The following is an 18541-nucleotide window of genomic DNA, read 5'->3' as shown; positions in this document are numbered from 1 at the left end:
TAAATAAAATCTGTGGCCAATGAGCTCCAAAATACCTGACGTACCAGAACATTTTGTTTTTTAAATTTAATATCCATAAGTTGCAGATAGGCAATGAATGCTTTAAAACCTGAATCGCCCATTTCCATGTAAGTTGGTATATTGTGGTATTTCCGAAAATTAATAGTACGAGGGAAGTTAATTTCATATTAAAAACCTAAAACTTGATTTACAAGGAGCTAAGCTGTCTCAGGTCTGCATCAGATGAAAATTCACCCTATTTATTTATTTATTTATATACTTTAATTAATGTTATTACAATCTGTGAACAATTCATCTGTTTCTTTGTTTATTAAAAAAAAACTAACCTTGTAAAGTTTAATAAAAATGGCATAATTGGACCCTCTGGTGAAAATGGCAGACTTTTTTGCAGGACTAATCCATTCGAAAAATAAATAAATAAATAATTATATATATAAACAAAATATAATAAATTAAATTAAATAAAAAATAAAAAAGGACTTCTTCAGTCATTTAGTCCTTATAAACTCTGCCTCTTCAATCTTGTGTTTATCTGCCTCCAATGATTGTGTTGGTATATATGGAAGAGAATAGTGTTAAGTCTAATTAATAAAACATACATTCTCCAGTCATTTAGATGTCATTTTAATGGGGTGAATACTGCATTACAAAGCCGGTTTTCATTGCTATAACCATTCGTTCACTCACTGGTCATTCTTTCAATCATGCATTCATTTTTGCATGCAGCCCACTATTTCCAAGGTATACAGTATGTCTATGGCTTACAGCATGCCTTATAGGAAGAGTGCATGGCAGCTTTTTGGTATTCAGACACATGTACTGGTGGGTAAATTACTTTTCATTTAATTTAGTCATTTAATATTTTGCCACACTCAAATTTGTAATTTTCCACTTTTGACACTTCAAACCTTTTCTACAATAATCTGATGATGGTAAGATTATGTGAGCAGTGTTTTATGAAAATGAACGAGGGAGGAATGACTGAAAAGGAAAAACTCAGTGAAAATTAAATCAATGGCACCAAACATTGCTGTAGTTTTCCCACAAAAATAATGTAATGTTCCAAATAAATCTAACATTGTTAAGTTATAACTGTAAAGCATGTGCAAAAGTCAGTGTAAAGTCTTTTGAATGAATCTGCATTCAATGCAAAATCATTCATACATAGGCTTTGGTATATTCTTCTAAAGGAACACAGTAACATAACTGGCAACTCAAGTAAAATATTGTTTGTATTTAGTAAACATTTATAACCCAGGTAATTACTGCAGAAAGCTTTTATAACATTCTCTAATAGTCACTAGGTATAGCAGAGAGAAGAGAATATACTGTATGTGCATAACATTGGTGAGAACGGTAGTGAGAAAGCAAGCAAGAGACAGCAAATATGAGAATGACGGAAGATACATTACACAAAATCCCTGTCTATGCTTTTCTCACGAAGCAGAATAAATTACCGACAACAATAGTACAAAGACAGTTATGGTTTAGAATTACATTCAATACTAAATACTTACACCCAACAAATACTGTAAAACAAACTGTTCAGTACCCTGTTTCGAAATTCTGTTCTCAGTACACTTGTCATTTTAGGCTAATCTATTCAAAAATTTCAATGGCAGGTTTTATGTTTCAGTGTCTGTATGTATGTGAGTGTATGCAGTATTAGTGCACGCTTATTACTGGTATTGACACTGCATAAAGGTTAATATTATATATCTCAATAGGTCAATTTGAACCACACTGAGTTATTCTGACAGGTTTCTTTCTTTTTTTTTTTTGGGGGGGCGGTTGCTATTCAGTGTTACTGTTCAAAGGTCAAAGGGCAGTGAGAGTGCGAAAAAGCTGGGTGAGGCAGAAGACTGAAGTTGTTAGTGCAGTGCATTGGCGAGCCAGGAGTTTAATACTGAGATCATGACAAGTCTTTCTTTCAGGAGCACTTCCCACAAGCTCTGCTGCCCGAGCAAAGTCCTGATAAGTTTTTGCAACACTTGCTAGTCCTGTAAGTGCTTGGGCATGGCGCTCCCTGCATCGCTGGCAGCTAGAGAAACATAAACACACACTTGTCAGCTGTACCAGTGAGCGGAAGCTTTCAGACAACGACTGAAGTGTTTCCTCTGGCGTCTGCCCAACCCTGACCACGCGTTGGCATCCAGCTAAAAGCCCCCTAGCCTCTACATGTAATCGCCTTTTGTTCTCTGAAAAGTGAGCCACACAGGTATCCCTGGGGTGCTCATGGACTCCATCTTCGTTCTTCATAGCGCCAGCAAGAACACTTAGGAGGGTATCCACATCCCTTTGCAAAGAAAGGAATCCTGTTGGTGGTAGGGGATATCGACGAGTCAGCAGTGAAGTGATGATGTCTTCGTGAGGATCCGAAAGGAAGCAATCAGGAGCATCCAACGGAAACAGAAGAGTACTAAGTTCTGTAGATGAAGAAGCAGGCAGTACTAGATGAGGGAATGAGGGCAATGGAGAAGATGGAGAGAAAGATGCAGGTGATGCAGAGAGCGAGGAAGGAGGAACAGATGTCAGAACAGCATCCCCAGGTTCACCCTGGCTTGTTCTGCGGGAAAACTCATATACGGTGAGTTCGTCATCGAAACTGGCACTGTCAAGAACTCCACTGAAACAGTTGGTGTATACTGTGTGGCAAGTCTCTAAGGGTGTCTGAGCACCTTCCATTACAGTGTCACACCCCATAGCCAGTACTGAGCTGCAGCTGAGGTTTGGTTTCTCATGTAGCTTTGAGCTGGGCAAGGATTGTGGCTGGGTTAGGGTAGGTTTGGACTGGCAGTTTGCAAAAACCCCACAACTAGAAATTAAGTTATGAGGACTTGTGCTTGAGGGAGAGTGGCTACATCCTTGTAACCCACTAGATGTTACCAGCCCCCAGGGTCCGTTTAGGTTCTGAGTAGTAACCACTACAGACGAGGGGCTGACTTGAAAAGAGTTGTCTGATTTGGAGAACAAGGGGGATATGGCTTTTACAGAAAAATCTTTAGGTTCACTTTTGGTTTTCTGCAGTCCACATGTTTTAGGAGTAATGTGGCTGACCTCTCTTACCTCCTCAATGACCTCAGTGACCTCTTCGGATACAATGGTAACCACTTTTACCTCTGTTACCTCAGGAGAACCTGCATTCAACGTTACATCCTCAGTTGCCTCTTTTGCTACTTCAACTTCGTTTTTCTGTAGTTGTGTTTCTGAAAGTCTTCTTGCAGGCTTAGCATTGCCACTGCCATTGGAAATGGCATTTAACATTTCCTGGGAACGTGATAAGTAGAGGGGAAGGTTCTGGATCTTTCCCCGCAACGTTGAGGCAGAGAGTCGCCCAAGGATGCCGGATGAACATGGTGTAAGAAGGAACCTTTGGCTTGGTTCATAGGATGGAAGACTAGAAGATAGTTCTCGGAGTGAAGGGTCACAAATATCATCAGTTTCCTCAGATTCTGGTTCTCTGAAGTGCTCTGAAAATAAGTGCTTTGTTAGGCAATGTGATGTACCATTATCAAAAGATGTAGACAAGCTCTGACTTCTGGTCCTCTCTTTTGGCTGCACTGAGTGCTCTCCCATCCCAAACTGGAGATGTACCATGTCGTCATCTCTGTTTAATTCAGAGCTTGTGGTGTACGATATGCTTGGGACATGGAAGTAGGGTAAACTTAATGGAGATACCTGGCCTAGTTTTGGTAGTGAGCTGCTTTTTTGAGTCACTGAACTGTCTTGGAAATGATCTTCCATTTGTTTGCTTACTTGATCATCTCTGCTTTCATACTGTCCTCTAGACACATCAAAGAACAAGTGGCCTCCAAACAGCCTTTCAACTAGACCTCCCACTGCACCTTCCTCTTGATCATCTCTGCTATGGTTACTGGTGTTTTCTTTATCCTGTAAGTCTACATGGGAGCGTACTGCTACTATAGCTGGCGATACAGTAGACATTAGTTCAGTTACTGATTTGAACTCCATGGAATCTGGTTCCATCTCTATAAGTTGCTGTTTCCGCTGATATGCTTTGTTTGAGTGTGTATCAGTGGGATTATGTGGTCCTGATCCATTGACTTTGGATGGGTTGATGGGTTTGAAATCCAGCTGTGCTGGTTCTCCTTCAGAATCTGTTAGGCATAAGACTGTAGGACATGGACCTTGATCTGAGCATCCTCCATCAAAACATGCCATTCGTCCAGCACCTTGGTTGACTGATATAGCACCATAGTTTGGGATGCAGTTTCCATAGCTGTTACCTAAATGATCCTCTTCTGGGAATGATACCAGGGATGTGTAATTTGTTTCCATGAATGAGCGACGCTTTTTGGATCTTTTGTTGAAATCTGATGATTCAGCTTGAGAAACCATTTTTCTTTGTTCCTTTTCTTTCTTCTGTAGATCCTCTGCCTCTTGTTCACTTGCACAGATGCCAATCTCCCTCAGGCTTACTGTCCGTAATATGGTGCTTGACTCTGCAGAATTTTCTATAAAGGAAAATATCAGCGAATACATATCATAAGTATTTGTTAGCAAAGCTGCCCAGGACTATTTTGGGTATGATTTTTTAGTGATGGGTACAGATAACTAATTTTCATATGATTAAAGGGATAGTTCACCCAAAAATGAAAATTCTGTCATTAATTACACACTCTCATGTTGCTCCAAACCTGTTTGTTCATCTTTGGAAGACAGATTAAGATATTTTTGATGAAATCCGAGAGCTTTCTGACCTTGCATAGACAGCAACGCAACCGACACATTTAAGGCCCAGAAATGTAGTCAAGGCATTGTTAAAATAGTCAATGTGACATTAGTGGTTCAACCATTAATGTTATGAAGCTACGAGAATACTTTTGTGCGCAAAGAAAAAAAAATGACTTTATTCAACAATTTCTTCTCTTCTATGTCAGTCTTTGACCATAACGTCTTTATTTTAGTTGTCTTTAGACCAAAAGTATTCACGTAATTTCATAACATTACGGTTGAACCACTAATGTCACATTGACTATTTTAACAATGCCTTTACTACATTTCTGGGCCTTGAATGTGTCAGTTGTGCTGCTGTTTATGCAGGGACTGAAAGCTTTCGGATTTCATCAAAAATATCTTAATTCGTGTTCCCAAGAAGCACAAAGGTCTTTCAGGTTTGGAACGACATGAGGGTGAGTAATTAATGACAGAATTTTTATTCTTTGGTAAACTACAGTTGAAGTCAAAAGTTTACATACACCTTGGAGAATTTGCTAAATGTTAATTATTTCACCAAAATAAGAGGCATCATACAAAATGCATGTTATTTTTTATTTAGTACTGACCTGAAAAGATATTTCGCATAAAAGATGTTTACATATAGTCCACAAGAAAAAATATATAGTTCAATTTATAAAAATGACCTCGTTTAAAAGTTTACATACACTTGATTGTTTAGTGATATTTGTTCATGAGTCCCTTGTTTGTCCTAAACAGTAACACTGGCAACTGTTCTTCAGAAAAATCCTTCAGGTCTCACTGATTCTTTGTTTTTCCCGAACCCTTTCCAACAATGGCTGTATGATTTTGAGATCCATCTTTTCAAACTGAGCAGAACTGAGGGACTTGTATGCAACTATTACAGAAGGTTCAAATGCTCACTGGTGCTTCAGAAGGAAACACAATGCATTAAGAGCCAGGGGTGTAAACTTTTGAACAGAATAAAGATGTGTACATTTTTCTTATTTTGCCTAAATGTCATATTTTTTTTTCATTTAGTGCTGCACTTCAGAAGCTACAGAAGATACTTACATGTTTCACAGAAGACAAAATAAGTTAAATTTATCCTGACATTCAAATTCAAACAGTTTTCACCCACCGCTCTTAATGCATCATGTTTTCTTCTGGAGCATCAGTAAGAATTTGAACCTTCTGTAATAGTTGCATATGAGTCCCTCAGTTGTCCTCAGTGTGAAAAGATAGATCTCAAAATCATACAGTCATCGTTGGAAAGGGTTCAAATATACAAAAATGCTGAAAAACCAAATAATTTGTGGGACCTGAAGGACCTGAAGGACTCATGCACAACTATCACTAAACAAAGCTGTAGATCATTCAGGTAACAACACAGTATTAAGAATCAAGTGTGTGTAAGCTTTTGAATGGGGTCATTTTTTATAAATGTAATTTTTATTTTCTCTCGTGGAGTATATGTAAACGTCTTTCATGCGAAATATCTTATTCAGGTCATTACTAAATAAAAAATAACACGCATTTTGTATGATCCCTCTTATTTTGGTAAAATAATTAAAATTTTGCAAATTCTGCATAGTGTATGTAAACGTTTGACATACGTAACTTCTACAACATGTTATAAAAATATTTTGAGAACATTTCATGGAGAATCTCCCCTGTGTCATACCTGTCATAGCAGTTGAGAAGGGTTCTTCAGGGGATGTGAATCTTTCCTGAGCATCAAAGAACTCATCATCTGAACTGCTGTCTCCAAACCCTGGTGGGGGTTGAAAAATTGGCACTGTGTCTGTCTGATTCACTTCCTCTCTTTCTTGATCTGGTTGTACTTCCATAGGACCTGGAGGAGAGAGAGGTCGTGGAAGGCTCCGGGCACTATCAGGGGTAACATTGGAGCAGATATTGTAATAGTGTCTAGTGTCTCCTTGTTCAAACGTGAACACATAGTCCCCAGGAGGAGGTACGGTGCTTCCAGGACATTCTTCAGGTGACCCGTTTTCATGTTTTTCATTCTCTATTCCCAACTCTTCACAGTCTTCCTCTTCACTGGCTGCAGGGGGACTAGGTAGACATTCAGCAATATTTGAGAGTGCAGGAAAGCAAAAGAATTGGTCAATATCAGGCTCGCAATGGGAATCAGTAGAGCACAGGTCACTTTGGGAATGAGAATCTTTGCTGTGCAGTTGCCGTGGAGACAATGATGGTGAATAGCGATCTTCACAGCAGTAAGAGTCTTTCACTGGTAAATGGCATGGGCGTCTGGTAGAAAAGTAGGTCATGAGGTCATCCTCTTCTAGGGCATCTATAGAGTCACTAGACATGCTGGTCATGAAATGTGACTCAGTTTGGTATGAATCAGACGCTTCAGATGATGGGTCATCCACAATGATGACACACTGAGGATGTTCTGGCTTTTTCTCTTGCTCTTTGTCTTCCTTTTCCGTGCCCACTCTCTCGTTGTCTCTTTCTGCTGTCTCTCCATTATCACCATGTATAGATTCATGGATGTTTTCTTTGAACTCCTCCTTTTCCTTCTTCTCAACCACCTCCTCTTCTTTGCCTCCTTCCTTCTCCACCTCTTCATTTTTTTTCATGTAACTTTGTGCTTTTTCCGGTTCTTCTGGTAGCTTATCACTGGGTTTATCTGCTGCGTCGTTGCTTTTGGCAGTGCTAGCAACATGAGCAAGGAGAGCATCCACGTCTGTGTCTGAGTCATCAGAGTCACTGCCACAGTGTGACACATAACCTATACACAATGACAGAAGCATAGAGAAAAAAAGATAAATCACACTGTGAAAATGTTCTGTACAGTGTAGGTTGGCTACATACTCACTACTCCTAATTACTTCCAATCGTTTTTGTCAAAGTGTTTTTTCATAGTAATGATATAATTGTCATACACCTTGTGATTTTAAAGGCTATAGATACAAATGGTTTCCACTGTTAAAAAGTCTGTGAAACCTTTTTTATAGCTATTTAGAAAACTGTTGCAGCCAGTGTATGCGAGTAGTGTAAAGTGGAAGTGGAGTGCTTAGATTCTGCCTGAAGCATGAAGCTTTTTTTTTTTTTTAAATCAGAGCAGCAATGTTTTCTCTTGCTTCAAGAGGCTTTTAAGAGTTTTCAAAATGTTCAACATTCATCAAAGCTCACATGGGATTTTTTTCAACTTTGCTAGACCATCGGATTCAGTTCAACAGATAAATAGGTTGCTTACCCTCCTCTGCTGATATGCGGTGGCTCTTTGAATTAGGTGACCAGGGGAACACACAGATCTGGGGGTCCACAAGCAGTTTGCAGTATCCAGCAACCAGACATGATAAATCTTTAGCTGCCACTGACTCCATCAGCAAGGTTATTGGCTGAAGACAGGAAAATTGTGACAATGTGAAAGAAAGACAGAGCTGACAGAACAAAGAAAGGATTAAACTAAGTGTACATATACAGGGCCCACCACTAACATTGGCACTCTTGGTAGAAAAGTGGCTGTGAAAATAAATCTGCATTGTTTATCTTTTTGAGCTTTCATTCAAAAATTCACAAAATTTTAACCTTTCATTGAAGTAAAATAATTAAAGTGGGGGGAAACTCACATTATGAAATAAATGTTTTTCTCCAATGCATGTTGGCCACAATTATTGGCACCCCTAGAAATTCTTATGAGTAAAATATCTCTGAAGTATATTCCTATTCATATTTACATTTTCTAGCACACCAGGGTGACTAGGAGCATGAAATTGTCCAGCCATGACTTCCTGTTTCACAGGATTATAAATATGAGGAACACAAAGGCCAAATTCCCCTAATCATTCATCTATCACAAAGAGTAAAACCAAAGAATATAGTTCAGATGTGCAGAACAAGATTGTCAAGCTTCACAAAATAGAAAGTGGCTATAAGAAAATAGCTAAAATAGCTAAAAATCCCCATTTCCACCATCAGGGCAACTAAACATGTTACAAATCTGGCTGGAAGAGGACGTGTGTCTATATCCTAATGTACGGTAAGGAGGAGGGTTTGAGTAGCCAAAGACTCTTCGAGGATCAGAAAGGGGTCAGAAAGCCTAAAAAAAAATTCAAACAGCCCCTACATCACCACTTGTTTAGGAGGTTTTTAAGAAAAGTCCTCCTAGTTCATCCAAAACCCCCCTAGAATAGTCAGACATGACTGGAACTTCTAACAGGACTGTCTTCTATGGTCAGATAAAACAAAAAAAAAACTTTTTGGCAGCAAACCCACCAGATGGGATAAAAAGTACCCCATGCCCACAGGTAAATATACAGCTGGATCTTTAATGTTGTGACCCTATTTCTCTGCCGGAAGTCCTGGACACCTTGTTCAGAAATATGGCATCAAGGATTCTATCAAATACCAACAGATAAAAAACCTAAACCTGACTGCCTCTGTTAGAAATCTGATAATTGGCCATAGCTGGATTTTCCATCAGGACAATGATCCAAAACAAACATCAAAATCAACACAAAAATATGTCACTGAGTACAAAATAAAGCTTCCCATGGTCGTCCAAGTTCCCTGACCTGAACCCTATAGAAAATGAGTGGGGTGAACTGAAGAAAAGAGCTGTGAATCTGAAGAATCTGGAGAGATTCTGCATGAAGGAAGGTCTCTGATCACTTGTCAGGTGTTCTCCAAACTCATCAGGCATTATAGGAGAAAACTCAAGAGCTGTTATCTTGGGAAAAGGACATTACAATAATTGGGTGCCAATAATTGTGGCCAACGTGAACTAGGGAAAAACTTTATTTAATTTTTTTCAGATTTTCCCCTACTTTCCTTTGTTTTACTTTAAAGATAGGTTAGAATTTTGTGAGTTTTTTTGAATGAAAGATCAAAAGCATAAGCAGCGCAGATTTATTTTTACAGCCACCTTTGCTCATATTTACCAAGGGTGCCAATATTAGTGAAGGACACTGTATGCAGATGTAAATATGAGTATGTACTGTATACTGCATACCTTTATATCCTGCAGGTAGATCTTGACCAGACTAACTCTGTCAGACTCAGGTAATAGTTCCACTCTGGTAATGCAGCTGAATTCAGTTATTGTGGTCATGATGCTCAGCTTATGGTTGATCACCTGACTCAGCCCATACTGAGCTCCCACCAACAAACTCACTGTTGACTCTCTGTCCTGGAGCTAGTTGAATAGAGACAGTGAGACAGACAGAGTGAAAGAAGGGCATGTGATAAACGAAGACTGTGATATATGGTAGAATGGACAGCAGGGAAAAATGAAGGAAGGACAGGGTAAACCAAAAGGGTTGTTACAGACATTTCTCCTAATCTGTTTTCAGTACATTACATCTTCAGTTCCTCGCTTTTACCTGTTTTATTTAGTCATGCAGTCTGTTTGAAGTACATAAAACAGAAATGTATGATACATTTCTATGGAAAGCAAACAATGACCCAATGAAGGGTTCAGTAAAAAGAAAAGTCTAACATTCAGTGATCTTTTTACTTGCCTTTTTATGCCATGCAAACATTAGTATTTTTAATGTCATGTTTTAAATATTTTCCCACATACATACAGTCACTAAAACATAAAGCACACAATTCTTTGTATATTTTCGGGTCAGTGAGTATTTATTTATTTATTTATTTATTAAATTCCATTAATACTTTTGTTAAGGTTAGGTCTCTAGTGCTGATGTGTGAGTGTGTGATACAGATGAAAGATGTAAAGCCACTGCATGTGTAAATGCAGGTGGGGTACATTTACCGGCAAAATTTTTACAGCAGTTTAATGGATTTCATATCTGAAAGTGGCTATTAAGTCTCAGAATGCATCTCTTACCATCATAGTGGCACTAAAAGCCTTTCCTCCATAGGACTTGAGTTCAGACATCTCATTCAAGTAGCTCAGTCTAGCTTGATCCACTGAGATCACCTTTGAAAACATCCCACACATTTAAAATAATGTAAGTACACATCATACTGTACTTCACTAACAAAGAATACCAAAATAATCATTCTAAAACCTTTGTGTGTGTGTGTGTACCATGGCAGTAATATGGTATTTTTTGACATCAACCATGACATTCTTTAGAAGTAAAAAATCATGGTACTGTACATTGATTTAGTGTCATTCCGTAACATGATATATACCAAAATAACATTTAAAATCACTACTGATACTGTGTTTTAATTTTAGCATTTTACTGCATAGTATGCAAATGATTTACATTCTTCCTACCTTTTGCTTGGGCTCCTGATTCAAAATCTTTTTCATGTGGTAACTGATGGCTTTCTTCAAGTCCTTCTCTCTCATGTTTCGCAGTAAGGTGTGGGACACAAAGCTTTCAATACCCCACTCCTTCCTTCAGACAGAAATAGTACAGACAGTGTAGAATAGCGTGACACATACGGTACACAGCACAAATGAGTACACCCCCTCTAAAACTTAACAAATCCAGCAATTACTCTGTACTTAGATGACATGTTAGGGTTCTTTGGAGATATAATGTTACAACAAGCCTGCTTGATCAATTACCAAAGAAGAATGTCAAAAATTCAGCAAAATAAGATTTTCCTATTAAAGTGATAAAATGTTGTGTTGCAAAAATGAATACACTGAAAGTTACTAAATAAAACAAAACAAAAAAAGTGTATAGGTTTAAAGCTATTTTTGATTAAACCTTTTAAAGATAAGTAATTTCCTGACAATTAAAAGTGTTATATAGCCCGCTGAATCATATATGTATATATATATATATATATACCAGACTTAATGCTGGCAGCAATAAAACCACTTGGGAGAGAACTGCCATCTAAATTATTTATTAGCATAAAAGAGGACAATGGTACAAGAGGAATACCAAATTATTGTTTTAAGTGTGAAAATATAGCAGAAGTAACAACGGCATTCAAAAACAATGGACTTGTGACAAGGCTCCTGAAATAATCAGGTCTTCACTTTAAGTTTTCATTTAGTGATGTGGGAATTTTTGCTAAAAAAAGAGCAGGAGAAATATCATGCAAGTGTCTCAGAGCCAGCAAAAGCTATTAAAAGAGCAGCACTTTATCTCACAGAGTACAAAGCAGCCTGCAGAAGTGACATGCATGGTTGTTGTCACCACTAGAACTACCCACTGTAGCCAAAGCACAATAAACTCATTTAACCTCTTGCAAGGCCCACATTTACAAAATATAGACTTCTCGGAATCCATACTGTGGTCTCAAAGACCAAGTCAATCATTTCGGATCCAAAAGCATCCAAAATGTTCTAGTGTTGCTAGAGGAGGAGTACAGTTAGAAGTGCCTGGTATCCACAGTGACGTTCAGTGGTAGTAAAGCTCTTATATTGGGATGTGTGAGGGCTGAAGGTGTGAGGGAGTTGTGCTTTATCAAAGCTGTCATGAATTCACACACCACTGTGTGATGTAATACAAACACTTAAAACAGAAGATGCCACCCTCCCCACATTCCCTGCAATACTGGGCATTTTTTCAGCATGACAATGAAGATATTCATTCTCCCAAGGTGAAAATCCTTCAGTGGACATGTATTTCACTCAATCTTAATGCTCTTGAGCAGCTGTGTGGGATTCTGTAGAGACGAGCCCATGAAAACTCCCCATTAAAGACCGGGGCATTTAAGTAGGTCGTCCTCCAGGAGTTAAACAGGACAGATGTGAAAATTTGTCATGAACTTGTTTACTCAAAGCCAAGAAGGGTCAGAGCAGTATGCTTAAAGTTCTGGGGGACATACTAAGTACTAGAATATTATACATTTGCTGAATTAAATCTAGGGTGTACTCATTTATGCAGTCCTTCATTTAAACAAAATTGGTTAATTTAATTATCTTACAGAACATATTGGCATATATTTTGAGGTTTTTATTAAGTATATGTTTAATATATTTCAATCTTTCCATGAATTATATTAGTGATCATTAAGAAAATACAAAAACACAGCTGTGATTGCCAGAACTTTACTGTAACATTAAAAACTACACTACATTAAAATAACATAAATGTCATTAACTGATATAATGTTAAAAATACCAATCTACTAAAGTACTAAACTCTGTTTTGTACCTTTCACACAGAAAAAAGGGGTCAAAATTGTACCTTTTGGGCTACAACAGCTTGTCACTGGAGCAGTACCCTTAAAACATCTTTGTACCTTTTTTTTTCTTTTTTATTCGTACCTCAGAGAAGTTACACGTACCCTTAAAGTATGGTACTAATATGTACCTATTAGGGGTAAAAAAAAAAAAAAAGGTACAAAGATGTCCTTTAATAGGTACTGCTCTAGTGACAAGCTGTTGTACCCCAAAAGGTACAATTTTGATGGCAAAGCTGAATTTTTTGCAGCCAGGCTTCAGTGTCAGATGTTCATTCCGAAATAATTCTAATATGCTGATTTGATGCTAAAAAACATTTTTTATTATTATCTCAACTGTTGTGGATACATTTTGTCCCCATGTTTTGTGCATTTTGATGAAAAGGAAGTCCCATACATTTTCATCAAATATTAATATATACTTATGAATAAGTATTAATTTGTTTTAAAAAAATCTTACTGACCTCAAAATTTTGAATAGTAGTGTACAACCAGTAGGGGAATAACTAGAAAATGCAGCAGCAAGCTTTCTTATGTTAGTGGAAATAGTATGGCCACTTATGGCAATAGTCTGTGTGTACTCACATGATGGCCTTCAGTGGTGTTTTAAGGGATTGTCCACTGCTGGCTAGTTTTTCCTGTACATGTAGAGCAGCCAGTCGGAGAGCTGTATTACATTTCATCTCCACTGCAAACCTTTCCTGCAATACATCACTCACACTCTATCACACACACACACACACACACACACACAAACATTTATTCAGTTATTGATTATATCAAAACTTTTGATTAGTAATATGCATTGCTAAGAACTTCGGACAATTTTAAAGGCGATTTTCTCAATATTTAGATTTTTTGCAACCTCAGATTTCAGATTTTTTAAAATAGTTATCACTTAAATAGTTAATACTTATCACCTCAGCTTTCAGATGATACCTATTTCACACTCAAGCGCACATAAAGCTTACCGCAAAACACAGCAAAAGTAATGACTATTAATGTGTTGGAAAAAAATAGCAAGGAGATGTTTTAATTATTTATTAATAAACTAGTGTTTTCTGAGTCAGTGTCGGCTGCAAAGATGAAGTTGATGATGCTGACTCAGCATCTTTGCAGTACACTAGACGTGCCTTTAGAAAAACATGCACCATTCACCATTCACCATTCTTCATTTTACAAAAGTACAATGTTTTGCTGATACACAAAAAAAGTAAACCCTTTATATTTATCTCCTGATTCAGAATAGATGACTTTTACACTGCAGAAAGCAGTGGACAGAGGATTTTATTTTAGCCAAAAGCAATGTTTTGATGTTAAAAACATCTTAATGATGGATTTATTTATTATCAACACACAGCCTTTTGCTTCATTGATGGACTATTTGATAGAGTTGTTAGGATTATTGTAATGCTTCTGTCAGCTGTTTGAACTCTTTTACTTTGCTATACTGTAAATCTGTTCTGATACAGAAACAAACTTATCTACATCTTGGATATTCTGAGGGAGGGTACAATATCAGCAAACTTTTAGGTGAGCTATTCCATATATACACCCAGATACAAACACACACCTGTAAGTATAGATACTCAAAGGCCACAGGATCTTCTTTGAGCATGCTCTTAAAGTCTCTAGGTAGAAAGCAGACACGGAACAGACACCTGTAGTCGTGAGTCTCCCTCTTTTCAACCACCTGTCACAAGCATACAGAGTATTAGATAATATACTGTATGTGAGGCATTTAACAATTACAGATGTGTGTAGAAAGAAGTAACCTCAGTGACACTTTATTTTAAGATCCAAATCTCACTATTAACTATCAACTATGGCTTTTTCCTCAATAAACTTCTAATTTGCTGCTTAATAATAGTAAAGTAGTTGTTAAAGGGGTCATCGGATGCTCATTTTCCACAAGTTGATATGATTCTTTAGGGTCTTAATGAAAAGTCTATAATATACTTTGCTTAAAAATTCTCAATGGTAGTGTAAAACAACACCCTTTTTACCTTGCCAAAATCAGCTCTGCAAAGATCATCCCATTCTGGTCGAGGCTGCTTTAAATGCAAATGAGCTCTGCTTGCCCCGCCCCTTTCTTCTCTCTGTGGAGTGACGAGCCTGTTTACTTTAGCCACATTTAGCCGCGTTTAGCTGCCAAACTTGCTAACTAGCACTTTATTAGGAAAGGCGATCGCAAAGATTCATAAAAAAACCCTTATACTCGTTTCTGCTGTAAGTGAAGCGGAATCAACGAATGATTTGCGTAAACATAGACGGATATATGTAAATCGGGAGTTGCATTTCCTTTACAAACAAATGTAATCCACTGCATCTTCAGCAGCTCAGATGTCGGGAGTAAATGACAACCACTACGTTCATTATTACATCCAGCAACAAAACACCTCAATCGCTCAATTCTTGTCTAACTTACATCCCTGCTCCGGCATCAAAACATTGAGGTTGGACTGTTACAACTGATCTGAGGTAAAACGCTCATGTCAATCAACTATCATGGGAGCTGCTTCTGTCGGTGTGACGCCACAACGTCAGGCATCTAAGAATGGCTCGATGAGTATTATTTTTACAGATAAATTAGAAACCACTGCATGGATTGTTATTATTATAGGGTAGATTTGTACATACACTGCCAACACACATTAATGTTCAAACAACATGTAAAAGTGAACTTACCATCCGATGGCCCCTTTAAGTTTAGGTATAGGGTAGGATTAAAGGATCTAAAATATGCTCATGCAGAATAAGACATTTATATGTGCTTTATAAGTACAAATAAACAGCCAACATGTGAGTAATATACATGCTAGTTAATAGTGAGAATTGGTCCTTAAAATAAAGTCACCTAAAGAATATAAAAACAGCACCATGAAAGTAAAAAGAAGAATTTCTGGAGTCATATGATAGCTTCATAAAGACTATCCATTGTTTGGACTACTTTTATGACTTCTAGTTCTTGACAGCCCACATTATTCACTTTTATTACATGGTGTTTTTCACTGTAGAGCAAAGAAAGTCTCACAGGTTTGGAACAACCTATTAATGTGCATTTTCATGTGGACCTTTACTGCGTTTGTGTGTGTACCTTTTGAATAATCTCTTCTTCATGCAGTAGATATAGTTTGCTGATGCTGTACTGCTGTTCCAGCACCAAAGAGAAGTGCTCGATATGACTGATTGAGAGTTTCTCCTTCAAAGTCATTACTATGTCCTGGTGGAAAACACATTACATAAAAGGATACATGAAGCATGTGAAATTATATATAGGACATTAATGCACAACACAGGTTAAAGCTAAGAAGACATCCCCTATAGATCACTGTGATGGTACCATGCTCCATTGATCTGTATTAGATGGTAATGGTACTGAATAATTACCATAATCATGTACAGTGGTTATTACACTACTATTCAAATGTTTGGGGCTTATGTTTTTGAAAGTCTTTTCTGCTCACCAAGGATTTATTTGATCAAAAATACAGCAAAAATACTTTTACAATTTAATTATGGTTCTATTTTAATATTTTTTTAACATAATTTATTACTATGATGACAACGCCTTTTTTTCCAGCCATTACTCATTTCTTTAGTATCACGTGATCCTTCAGAAATCAAACTGAAAGTTCAAAAGAACAGCATTTATTTGAAACCGAAATCTTTTGTAACATTACAAATGCCTTTGCTGTCACTTTTCATCAATTTAATGCATCCCTGCTGAATAAAAGTATTAATTTAACTGACTCCAAACTGCCAATGGAACATGTTTGAAAAACATGGTTTTACCATTGTACTTTTTGCTTTTTCTTATTTTTTTGTTTTTGGATGCCAAAAATAGGCAATACAATTAAATGATTAGTTTAGTTCCAGAATAAAAATCTCCTGATAATTTACTTACCCCCATGCCATCCAAAATTTTCATGTCTTTCTTTCCTTAGTCGAAAAGAAATTAAGGTTTTTGAGGAAAATATTCCAGATATACCACAAATGCTAGACCTTTAATCGGTTGGGCACCACTGAAGTCCACTATATGGAGAAAAATCCTGGAAAGTTTTCCTCAAAAGCCTTAATTTCTTTTCAACTGAAGAAAGAAAGACATGAACATTTTGGATGACAAAGGGGTAAGTAAATTATCAGGAAATTTATATTCTGGAAGTGAACTAATCCTTTAATGCTAGCTGAAAAATAAGCACATCAGACTATAATGAATATATCTACGGTACCTTAACAGTGGTTTTAGATTCAAACTTGAAAGCCTTTGTTTGGCCATTCTCCAGATAGACCTTCAGAACATTGGGCAGGAACAGCAGAGAGTTCCCCTGGAGGTCAGACGTCAATATAGGATCCAAGGTCAACAGACATATTTTTATAAATACAATAATATATGTAAAAGACATAATAGTAATCTTATTGTAGTGCATATGCTATATTATAAAACAACTGCCTGTTTCAACAAAGTGTTAAACCAATTCTGGTTAAGCCAAATTTATCAGTCTTTTTATCATATTAAAAAGATTAAGCCCTTCAAAAGCTGCCTACAAAAAAGATAAACAGTTTTATCACTGCCTTAGTCATGTGGTGTGCTTGATAATGGGCTTGCTTAATTAGATGTTAATTAAAAACATCTCGGGTTAAGGGAAATGAACATCCTCACGACCATCTAAAACATCTAAAACATTCAAAAATAATATTTTTAGGTGGACTGTTTCTTTAGGGTGCTCTATCATAAATATTATGACAAATCCCACCACCTATAAAAATTGCAGATATACTATGCACCATGTCAGCAAAGCTACGCAAAGATTATGATTAATGGTTAATTGAATTATTAATAAATTACTGATAAATTATTTATTGAGGTTTTGCCCAAGACTGGGTAGACTGCCAAATCCCTTCCCTCTCAATGCCACTCTATTGTTCACATTGTCTATTTCATTTTCTTTATCACTCACTCTCTTTATCTTCTTTTTGTTAATAAGCACATATGAATACTCCATTATTAGCAGCATGAATGAACAGAATGCGTCAAACCTGTGAGTGACCATTGACCACCACTTCCTCTGCAAACCTCACTTTAACCGGGTTTGACTTTAGCTTGGCTCTCTTCTCTGGAGTTATGAAGGATGACTTTGGCCCCTGTAGCACATCCATAATGACAAACAGCACAATTATAGACATGTCTGATATGTCAATGACATATTATTTTAATAAACATTCACTACAGGATTGCACTGGCATTCAAAATGTCTCTGCATGATTGTGACATATCTGTCACTAAGAAATAAGCAATAAAATGAAAGGGATAGTTCACCCAAAAATGAAAATTCTGTCATAATTACTCACCCTCATGTCATTCCAAACTCGTAAGACCTTCGTTGAAGACTGGCATGCAGGAGAAGAAAATTTTAACAATGTCCTTACTACCTTTCTGGGCCTTGAACATGGTAGTTGTGTTGTTGTCTATGCAGGGTCAGAAAGCTTTTTTCACCAAAAATATCTTAACTGTGTTCTGAAGATGAAGGATGGTCTTACATGTTTGGAACGACATGAGGGCGAGTAATTAATGACAGAATTTTTGGGTGAACAATGGTTTTCTATGGGAAACTATTTAATGCTTAACTTTGCGCATTGCGTTTATATTCTGCGTTTGTCTGCTTGCCTGTACAAAATATGCCTCATCAATAAGGTGTAAACTGAATTTGGCCTTCCTACTACA

General features: G+C 37.1%; 1 protein-coding gene across 1 annotated transcript in view; it reads right to left on the bottom strand.

Moving 5' to 3' along the window:
- Positions 1-1808: 1808 nt before the first annotated feature.
- LOC127170003 (FERM and PDZ domain-containing protein 1) overlaps positions 1809-18541 on the bottom strand; it is a 29526-nt gene continuing 12793 nt past the window's right edge. Inside the window, exons 6-16 of the mRNA XM_051117726.1 lie at positions 17857-17961; positions 17049-17144; positions 15914-16039; positions 14390-14509; positions 13402-13538; positions 10946-11069; positions 10547-10639; positions 9707-9889; positions 7949-8093; positions 6404-7480; positions 1809-4496 (exon numbers count right to left, since the gene is read on the bottom strand). Of these exons, the coding sequence (XP_050973683.1) occupies positions 1840-4496; positions 6404-7480; positions 7949-8093; positions 9707-9889; positions 10547-10639; positions 10946-11069; positions 13402-13538; positions 14390-14509; positions 15914-16039; positions 17049-17144; positions 17857-17961 (4863 nt within the window). The 3' untranslated portion in view covers positions 1809-1839. The remainder of the gene's footprint in view (positions 4497-6403; positions 7481-7948; positions 8094-9706; positions 9890-10546; positions 10640-10945; positions 11070-13401; positions 13539-14389; positions 14510-15913; positions 16040-17048; positions 17145-17856; positions 17962-18541) is intronic.

The sequence above is a fragment of the Labeo rohita genome, chromosome 1 (genome assembly GCF_022985175.1).
Source record: "Labeo rohita strain BAU-BD-2019 chromosome 1, IGBB_LRoh.1.0, whole genome shotgun sequence".
Taxonomy (NCBI): domain Eukaryota; kingdom Metazoa; phylum Chordata; class Actinopteri; order Cypriniformes; family Cyprinidae; genus Labeo; species Labeo rohita.
Note: the sequence above shows the minus strand (reverse complement) of the source record. Positions and strands in the feature narration are given on the sequence as shown.